Below are 10,233 nucleotides of genomic sequence, written 5' to 3' on the forward strand. Positions count from 1 at the left end.
CTTCTATGGTCATCTGTTCCAGCTCAAATCAGAGAGTTACGCGCTCCTCTGTCTAACCTTCTCCATGGTCCAGCTCTGTGGCAATTCAGATTACATAGTTTAACTCATTCACACAGACGCCTTTGTGATGCTGCCCCTTCGATCTACAATGACTTGGCAGAAAACATGTTATGAAAAATGTTTTTCAATGACATCCAACATTTGTTTTCCTTGACCCACAAATAGCTTTTTAGGAAAGAGGAAGCACTTACAAAGTCATGATCTCCAGGAGTTAGGGGAGGGAAAAGACCGTCTAACTCAATCTTCATTAGTAAGGATCTCAGACACAGATTTTAGGGGAATGTTCCTGCACTGGATGGCAAACGAGCAGGGAGCTTTAATTTGTGTTTCTCTGTAACATGGGGACTGGCTGATAAAACATTTGTGAGAACAGAGAAGGAGGGAAAAGAACAAAACAAGGGCAAAGAACAATTTCATCAAAGTAGGTAAGTGATGATACTTTCCCTTGATAGTACTACTAAATAAAATGTATATAATGTCATTAACCTTTAACCATGTTTTATGCTGTTTAAGCTGTTATGTCATGCTTACTTATTATGTACTTATACATAATCTTTGCTTTTTCAAGATAAAGTTAATGGTAATTGTTATCCATCCATCCCTCTCTCTCTCTCTCTCTCTCTCTGTCTCTCTGTCGCTCTCACTCTCATTCACTCTGTCTCACTCGCTCACTCTCACGCTCTCATTCACTCTCTCTCTCTCTCTCTCTCTCTCTCTCTCTCACTGACTCTTTTACACACACACACACACAACCCACCACAAACACAAACACAAACACACACAGACATGATCTCCTCCACAGTGTTGTTCTATGGGACCTACGTGTTGTGCCTGTGTCTGGGACTGCTGTGTGTGGTGTTTGTCAGTTACTGGAACATCGAGTGGCGTGGTGGCTTTGCCTGGGATGCGTCCTTTCTGCAGTTCAACTGGCATCCCGTGCTCATGGTGACTGGCCTGGTAGTCCTGTATGGGAATGGTGGGTCACAATAATGATTATGATAATGACCATAATACATTTAATTCAATCACCAGTATTTCATATTTTCATTTAATGGAACATCTCAGATTGCTTCATACTGTGTGGACAAAAGCAAGAAATTATGGAAATTATAGCAGGGCAGATTGTAAATTAGAAACGAGAAGTAAGTACAGGGAGTGAATATTTAATAAATACCAGACATGAAACAAAACGCGTCTGGAGGGGGGGAACATAACGACATTAATGCTGACACTGGGACCAAACTGAGTAATAGACAGATATAGAGGGGGCAATCAATAAAGTGATGGAGTCCAATGAAGCGCTGATGCGCATAACGATGTTGACAGGTGTGTGATGATGGGCCGCCTGGCGCCCTCGAGCGCCAGAGAGGGGGAGCGGGAGCAGGCGTGACAAAAACAAACCTCCGTTTGGAAAATTTTAAAATTGTTTTCTCCTTTGAGGGTTCTCTCTAAAAACTTGTTTGAATTTGGTTTCTTTCAATTTCTTACGTGTGTACTTGATTCCACTGTTTCTATTGTGCCAAGCTAAATCAAACGCGTCTAAAGTATTTGAAAGAAAATAAATAGACCTGGCCTTCTATTTGGATCCAGGTCAGGTATCATCTCCACAAGGTCTATCACAAAGCCAAGATAATAAAGGCTTTTTAAACTACACCAAAAAACGAAATACTTCCAACAGGAGCGCTTTGACCAACCTGTCAATCTGGTCTCTGAGCATTTCCTATTATTCTGTATATAATTCCAACACTCCATTTAGTATGCTCGCTGGCTAACGTTAACTAGGCTAGGGGTTAGGGTTAAGGTTAGGAGTTAGGTTAAAGGGTTAAGGTCAGGGGAAGGGTTAAGGTTAAGGTTAGGGGAAGGGTTAGCTAAAAGGGTCAAAGTTAGGGTTAGGGAAAGGGTTAGCTAACATACTAAGTAGTTTCAAAGTAGCTAAAAAAGTAGTAACTAGTTGAAAAGTTCCTAAATAGCTAAATTGCTACAGTTGTCCGTGATGAGATTTAAACTCGCAATCGCTGGATTGATTGATGTTCGCGTCATACGCCCACTCATCCATCCTACTACCTGATTAGGCTTGCCATATCAAATGGGGTTGAATACTTATTGTCTCAAGACATTTCAGCTTTTCGCTTTGTATTAATTTCCAAACATTTCTAGAAACTTAATTTCACTTTGACAGTATGGGTTATTGTGTGTAGGTCAGTGACACAAAATCAAAATGCAATCAATTTTGAATTCATGTTGTAACACAGTTTTTTGTGGAATAAGTCAAGGGGTGTGAATACTTTCTGAAGGCACCATTTGTGCCATGGCAATCTTCCAATCTTCAGTCTCCCTACATCCCCATGTCACTTAGTATACATTAAACAATTAATACACTATACTCTTCCCAAGTCCCCCCACTCCCAGTCTTTTGTATTTACTTTATTAGTGACCTTCAACTGACCTTGCACTGTAGCGTTCCTCAATGATGTGACTGTGTACCAGTACATTATTGTAAGTATCCATATAGGTCTTGGAGTGGTTATAAATACTAAGTGGTTATAAACTCTATGGAATAACATGTGGGAGGGGTCATGTTACATGTGGTAGGACAGGCTAGTGCACCCAGAAGAGACAAACACAGAGCGGAGATAATACATCCCACCATCTGGGAAAGGTTGACCTAAAAGTATTCCCTCTTTCTGTCTGTGTGTGTGTGTGTGTGTGTGTGTGTGTGTGTGTGTGTGTGTGTGTGTGTGTGTGTGTGTGTGTGTGTGTGTGTGTGTGTGTGTGTGTGTGTGTGTGTGTGTGTGTGTGTGTGTGTGTGTGTGTGTGTGTGTGTGTGTGTCTGTGTATGTGTATGTGTGTTGTCTGTAGCGGCTATCCTATATCGCATCCCCTTTACCTGGAGTCAGAGGAAGCAGCACTGGAAGCTGGTGCACGCTGCTCTGCTGCTGTCCTCCCTGATCCTGTCCATCCTTGGGCTGTGTGCTGTGTTTGACTTCCATACAGGCTACCACATCCCCAACCTGTATTCCCTCCACAGCTGGGTGGGCATCTGCACCGTAGTCCTGTTCACTGCCCAGGTAGGAGGGGGAGACGTTGGGCAGGGACCAGGTTTTTTCCCTGACCCATGTGAACTGACCAGGGGAAACTCTGGGCTCTAGTAACTTTTTCATGTTCAGACCCTAATTTAAAAAAAATTCATGTACCTGTGCTCAAGGTTCAAATTACACATTGGGCAGCTTTTCTACCTCAAGCTCATTTGACGCAACCCATCTTGCTCAACCCTTTTCCTTCCCTTGTCATTGGTCAGTGGCTTCTTGGCCTGGTTGGTTTCCTGTCTCCCTGCTCTCCTCTCGGGTTCCGTAAGCTCCTGAAACCAGTTCACGCCTGGATGGGCATGGCCATCTTTATCCTCAGCCTGGCCTCCTGTCTCTCTGGCATCAACGAAAAACTGCTCCTTGCTCTGTGAGTGACTAAAAACGCTGATCCTCCACCAATAACAACTAACTACATTGGTCCAACAATCTACACAATGATTTTCTGTATAAATGCCTATGTGACATTGAAAAGCTTTAGGCTACATGAAATATTCACAGTTATGGATAAATTAAAGAACTTTACATTTTACAGAACAAAATTAGGTTTGACAACTTATAAGAGCATAAAAGCAATTTCATTGTAGTATTTCCTTAGCCTTGGTGCCCCAAAACTCTTGACATTGACGAAAGAGTTGGTTCACAGAAACAGATTGGTTCCCAGGCCTTTCCCTTTAACTTCAGTGACTCCATGAAAGGAGATGTCATTAATTTGAGGGTTTATCTCTCTATTCAGCAATGGCAACAGCAACAGCACCGCAGCCTATTCCTCACATCCTGCAGAGGCCTTGTTTGCTAACTTCCTGGGTGTCCTAATCGTGGCCTTTGGATTGGTGGTCCTTGGAATCCTGTCCAACCAGAGGTGGAATAGGCTGGAGCCAGGGGAGGAGAGCTCTAGAGTGAGTATTTTGCTGTCTGCAGTAATATCCTAGACTGAGTGACAGACTGTTTCTGGGATAGCCAGGTTATCGGGTGTGTTTCAGATACATATTTTCTAAGCAGGTCTGTGCAGATTATCAGACCTTTACAATACCTGGACAAGTATTTATTATCTATAGGATCAAATCAAATCAAATCAAATCAAATGTATTTATATAGCCCTTCGTACATCAGCTGATATCTCAAAGTGCTGTACAGAAACCCAGCCTAAAACCCCAAACAGCAAGCAATGCAGGTGGATCCACATCAACATGATATAATGACTGATTCTATAATCTCTACAGACCTGCACAGAAAAAATGTGAATCTGAAATGCACCTATTGTGACAATGACAAAGGATTTGTGCAGTTCATTTTTCAAAGGACACAAACAGACCTAGCTGGCTTTTGTAATTGAGACTGAGCTAAATGCTTGCCAATGTTGTCCCCCCTATCCATGTAATCTTATTCATTATGTTCACCGATCCTAGATCATCACTCCTACTCTGAGATGCTTTATGAATACCGGCCCTGATGCTTTTTTATTGGCTGTAGCCTACTGTGCTTGGAATTATAGTTGTCATTTTTATGCTTTTACTCCAGTCATTGCTTCCGGAGGACAACTGAAGAAGTAGAAGACCTTGGTGTTCTCTTCTTTCTCCCTGCCCTTTTCTATTTTTGGATAATGGATCAATTGGAGACAAAGAACACTCTGATGTTCCCTCCTGTGTCTCAGAACACCAGCTGTGGTAGTAGTTACACGTGACATAATGACATGATGACTGACATGCAATGTTTTTACTCTATACCGCCTATAGTATACGGGAGACTATGTGCATTAAAGCCTTATTGTGTGGTATAAGCCCTATAGAAAAGTTTGTAGTCATTCACACATCCTTAAAAACATAGGTGTTGGGCTAATAAAGAATACTAGTATAGAACAATAATTCACCACTTTATTGACAACCTTTTGAACCAAAACTAATTTTTGTCAGGAAAAAAAAAAACTGAGTGCTCACATCCCAAAATATACACATTTCACCACATATGACCATTGCTGACATGATGCATGGTGGGTGCAAAAGCAATTTGTGTGTCTCTAATAATGTAATAACTATCACATGTCAGGTAAGACCCAGATGCAGACAACGTCGAAGTAACAACAGTTTATTAATCGAACAGGGGCAGGCTCAGGGCAGGCAGAGGTCGGTTATCCAGATAGGTGGGGCAAAGGCACAGGACGGGAGGCAGGCTCAGGGCAGGCAGAGGTCGGTTATCCAGATAGGTGGGGCAAAGGCACAGGACGGGAGGCAGGCTCAGGGCAGGCAGAGGTCGGTTATCCAGATAGGTGGGGCAAAGGCACAGGACGGGAGGCAGGCTCAGGGCAGGCAGAATAGTCAACACCGGTACAAATACACAGGGGATAATGGGTAAGATGGGCGACACCAGGAGGGGGGTGGAGACAATCACAAAGACAGGTGAAACATCAGGGTGTGACAAATAACAATGAGATGGGTACATGTAGTCATTCCAGAAAATAATATATATTTCCAAAATGACTAAGTAGGTGACCTGGAAGGCAAGACTAATCAAAGTGACATATTCATGTAGGAAATGATCTATAGGCCCTATACCATACAATTATTAGGCTGTACAACTGCATAGTCCATTCTTAAAAGCTCTTTTAGGGCTTGGATGCCGCTAGCGGGATCAAAATGGACAACATCCGATGAAGTTGGAGACGCCAAATTCAAATGACAAAATTGTAATATTAAACATTCATGAACATACAAGTGTCTTACATCATTTAGAAGCTTAACTTCTCTAGGATTCTGTTATACTCACAGACATTATTTTAACCATCTTGGAAACGTCAGAGTGTTTTCTATCCAATGCTACCAATGCTACCGGCCTAGCTTCTGGGCCTGAGTAACAGGCAGTTTACTTTGGGCACGTCAGTCATCCGGATATTCAGGATACTGCCCTAAGAGGCTGATTTAATCATGCCTGATCCTGCTCTCTCTGTTAAAACTGTATCATAATAATGTACTAAAAACACTATACTCTCTTTGCAATGAAAATTGGTCGTGTTTTGTGAAATGTTTATTAAAGTTGCCATATCCTCCTGAAACCCAGCAAATAATTTTTGTCCACTTTAATGGACATAGTTTTTTATTCATATCTTTGAGGCCATTATACATGCCACTGTGTTAAATCCTGTTGTACCTTTGAAAGGATAATCAAGAAGGGTGTAATTGCGGCCTGCAATTTGAGGCGTTCCTGCATATGGGCAATCCGTCATCTGCAGGAACCCCTCTTTAGAATGATGTTCATCGACTACAGCTCAGCATTTAACACCATAGTACCCTACAAACTCGTCATCAAGCTCGAGACCCTGGGTCTCGACCCCGCCCTGTGCAACTGGGTACTGGACTTCCTGACGGGCCGCCCCCAGGTGGTGAGGGTAGGTAACAACATCTCCACCCTGCTGGTCCTCAACACTGGGGCCCCTCAAGAATGCGTTCTGAGCCCTCTCCTGGACTCACCCACGACTGCGTGGCCTTGCACGCCACCAACTCAATCATCAAGTTTGCGGACGACACTAGAGTGTGAGGCTTGATTACCAACAATGACAAGACGGCCTACAGGGAGGAGGTGAGGGCCCTCGGAGTGTGGTGTCAGGAAAATAACATCACACTCAACGTCAACAAAACAAAGGAGATGATCGTGGACTTCAGGAAACAGCAGAGGGAGCACCCAACTATTCACATCGACGGGACAGTAGTGGAGAGGGTAGTAAGCTTTAAAGTTTTAAGTTCCTCGGCGTACACATCACGGACAAACTGAATTGGTCCACCCACACAGACAGCGTTGTGAAGAAGGCGCAGCAGCGCCTCTTCAACCTCAGAAGGCTGAAGAAATTTGGCTTGTCACCAAAAGCACTCACAAACTTCTACAGATGCACAATCGAGAGCATCCTGTCGGGCTGTATCACCGCCTGGTACGGCAACTGCTCCGCCCACAACCGTAAGGCTCTCCAGAGGGTAGTGAGGTCTGCACAACGCATCACCGGGGGCAAACTACCTGCCCTCCAGGACACCTACACCACCCGATATCACAGGAAGGCCATAAAGATCATCAAGGACAACATCCACCCGAGCCACTGCCTGTTCATCCCGCTATCATCCAGAAGGCGAGGTCAGTACAGGTGCATCAAAAGGAGGGACCGAGACTGTTAAACAGCCAACACTAACATTGAGGGGCTGCTGCCAACATACTGACTCAACTCCAGCTCACTTTAATGATGGAAATTGATGGAAAAAATGTATCACTAGCCACTTTAAACAATGCCACTTAATATAATGTTTACATACCCTACATTACTCATCTCATATGTATATGTATATACTGTACTCTAGATCATCTACTGCATCTTGCCATCTTTATGTAATACATGTATCACTAGCCACTTTAAACTATGCCACTTTTATGTTTACATACCCTACATTACTCATCTCATATGTATTTACTGTACTCGATACCATCTACTGCATCTTGCCTATGCCATTCTGTACCATCCCTCATTCATATATCTTTATGTACATATTCTTTATCCCTTTACACTTGTGTGTATAAGGTAGTAGTTGTGGAATTGTTAGGTTAGATTACTCGTTGGTTATTATTGCATTGTCGGAACTAGAGGCACAAGCATTTCGCTACACTCGCATTAACATCTGCTAACCATGTGTATGTGACAAATAAAATTTGATTTGATGATTTGATTTATACCTCTATTGGTACATTTTTCAGCTAGAACTCCAGTACACAGGCGGGAGGCGGGCGCTCCAGTACTGTAAGTGATGGGAATGCACCATAACGTTGGATGCCAATTGCCGATAAACCCCACATAGGAAAAATAAGAGCTGGTGGCGACAACAGTAGCTAACTAGTTAGGACAACGGTAGACAGTGTCCTTCGCCCCCCTGCCTGTCGGGCACTGCTTTTCCGCAGTTCTGTTAATGACGGCGAGGGCAGGTGTTAGGCAGGCGTTAGCCCAATAATGGACTAAAGGAGCCTACCATTATTCCTTATAGTCCAAGGACCTTAAATGTTCTGTTTAAAGGTGAATTGGCTCTGGAAGCCAAAACAGCCAAATACTCCATCTAAACCTGAATCGATTCTCAATTGAAGTACGGTTCTAGAACCATAAATCCCTCTACTTTCATATCACATCAAAATAATTTTACACTTATTTCACAAAATACACACTAAAAGTACACTGTTTTAACTGGTTTTAACACAGTTGCAGCCAACAGTATTTTTCAGTGACAACAAGTTTGTGGTGTCCATCTTCCATTTACACACAGGTGTTTGGAGACAGCAATAGCTAATTAGCACAGGTAGTCCACTCTGTCTTCCGTCTGTTTTCCGTAAACAAGCAGTGTAACATGGAAGTATGGGCGTCAGTTTTTTAAATGATTTCTCCTGATATACGTTCTTTGTGTTCCTAAATCTGCGCCGCAAGTGATGCTTGTTAATGTTCAGACCAAGAATCGGGGGTCTTAATAATGCAGTGGGCTAAATCAGGGTCACAGTGTGTTTCTTGGAAGTCTTAAACAAATCTAAGTATACACCTCACATACATGGTTATGGGCTTACAAAAAATCTGTACCATGTCAGATATAGAGTTCAAATGTATTCAATTTTGAGTTTGCATCCCAATATTACACTTTACCGTTTGACATAGGAACACGGGATCTTCGGCGTTTAAAAAATTATAAAGTTATGAAAAATATTAATATTGCACCCATGAGGCCACTAGGTAATTTGACTGCAGGAAAGGGCTAACACAATTCCAAATCCGTATCTCCATCCATGTCTAATTTAGGAAAGGGACAATTTTTTGCTAGCTGACTAGCTAGCCACCGGAGGACAACAACACAACGAGATGCAACAATTCAAGTTTTTCTGTCAGTAAGGTATGGTCTCAATGGGATTTGATAGGAGACAACAGACAGCATCAGATAGATGGCCTACACATAGAGAGACAGAGGGGCACTGATTCGCTCGCACGGATGCTTTCTCCTGTGAGATATATTCAGCCTCTTGCGGATTTAAGGAACATTAGGAAACACAGAGAGACGAAAGATAAATTATTATTATTTTTAAATTTTCTTGGTCCATTTTTTGGGGAAGCCTGGCTTCCCTTGGATCCATGAATACACGTCACTGATTAAATAAGATCTTGTTCATAAATATCTTCTGTAGTGGACATCAGGATGCGCCATCTGTTTTTTACTTACTGTACCCATTTACTGTAATGTTATATTTGTCATATTTACTTTCAACCGATTCCTTATGTCAACTACATTGCACATACAATCCAAAAATCTCTGTGTTTTCATCAATCTCAGTGGTCTGTGGTCATGCAGAGAGGAAGCCTTAAGTGGGCAGTCGAACACAAGTCTGAGTTTAAATAAGCAGTGGTAATAAGCAATGCTTACGCAATGCTTACGTATTTTGTTTGACAATAACACTGAGCTAAACTAAACTACGGGTGAAATCGATAGAGATTTGGACAAACAATGGGTTATTCAAAATTCGGAAAACAACTGTGGAGATGCCGGGGATTGAACCCGGGGCCTCATACATGCAAAGCATGCGCTCTACCACTGAGCTACATCCCCCTCCGTACATATGGAGAGAAAAGAATTCGGTTTTCTAAACAAAGCATTGGACATGTCTTTGAATATATCATTGAAATAAATTTTTTGCAGTTGCCATTTCACCAAAAAAGTATACTTTTATATACTGTAGTTAAATTGCCTACGGAGGACACCGGGAAAATTGTTCTTCACCTTTACCACAAGATGGCAGTATCTCCATACTACATACTGTATAAACCATGACATCGACCTCAACGTTTTATTTCAACAGAGATTTGATATCACAGAAGAAAGGCTATATTTGGATATGATCTTTGGCCATCAAAGATGGTGGTAAATAAACATTAATCAACACATTGAGTATCTTTAATGTACATGTTGTTATCATGAATTTGACTTGTGCTTTCAACTTGAATGTCTTATTGTGTATGCATTGTAATATCCGTGTATGTCAGTATCTTGGACATCCAGTGGCGACCCGTCATTCAGGGCAGGTTGCCGCTTAT

The 10,233-nt window shown here is 42.3% G+C and overlaps 1 protein-coding gene and 1 non-coding gene across 2 annotated transcripts; one reads left to right on the forward strand and one right to left on the reverse strand.

The window, feature by feature from the left end:
• Nucleotides 1–270: 270 nt before the first annotated feature.
• Nucleotides 271–6,183, forward strand: LOC109867906 (cytochrome b ascorbate-dependent protein 3-like). Its single transcript, XM_020457228.2, has 6 exons — nucleotides 271–485; nucleotides 845–1,036; nucleotides 2,920–3,128; nucleotides 3,359–3,513; nucleotides 3,880–4,042; nucleotides 4,665–6,183. The coding sequence occupies exons 2-6, from the start codon at nucleotides 847–849 to the stop codon at nucleotides 4,686–4,688; spliced, it is 741 nt and encodes a 246-aa protein (XP_020312817.1). The 5' UTR covers nucleotides 271–485; nucleotides 845–846; the 3' UTR covers nucleotides 4,689–6,183.
• Nucleotides 6,184–9,676: 3,493 nt separating this feature from the next.
• Nucleotides 9,677–9,748, reverse strand: trnaa-ugc (transfer RNA alanine (anticodon UGC)). The gene has a single exon. It is a non-coding gene; the product is annotated as a tRNA-Ala (tRNA).
• Nucleotides 9,749–10,233: the final 485 nt, after the last annotated feature.

Source organism: Oncorhynchus kisutch, linkage group LG23 (assembly GCF_002021735.2).
Source record: "Oncorhynchus kisutch isolate 150728-3 linkage group LG23, Okis_V2, whole genome shotgun sequence".
Taxonomy (NCBI): domain Eukaryota; kingdom Metazoa; phylum Chordata; class Actinopteri; order Salmoniformes; family Salmonidae; genus Oncorhynchus; species Oncorhynchus kisutch.

Excerpts from the sequence above, each read along its gene's own strand:
- LOC109867906 (XM_020457228.2), top strand. The coding sequence starts at position 847 with ATGATCTCCTCCACAGTGTTGTTCTATGGGACCTACGTGTTGTGCCTG. Across the intron at positions 1,037-2,919 it reads GGTAGTCCTGTATGGGAATG|CGGCTATCCTATATCGCATC; the intron begins GTGGGTCACAAT and ends TGTTGTCTGTAG. Across the intron at positions 4,043-4,664 it reads CAGGGGAGGAGAGCTCTAGA|TCATTGCTTCCGGAGGACAA; the intron begins GTGAGTATTTTG and ends CTTTTACTCCAG.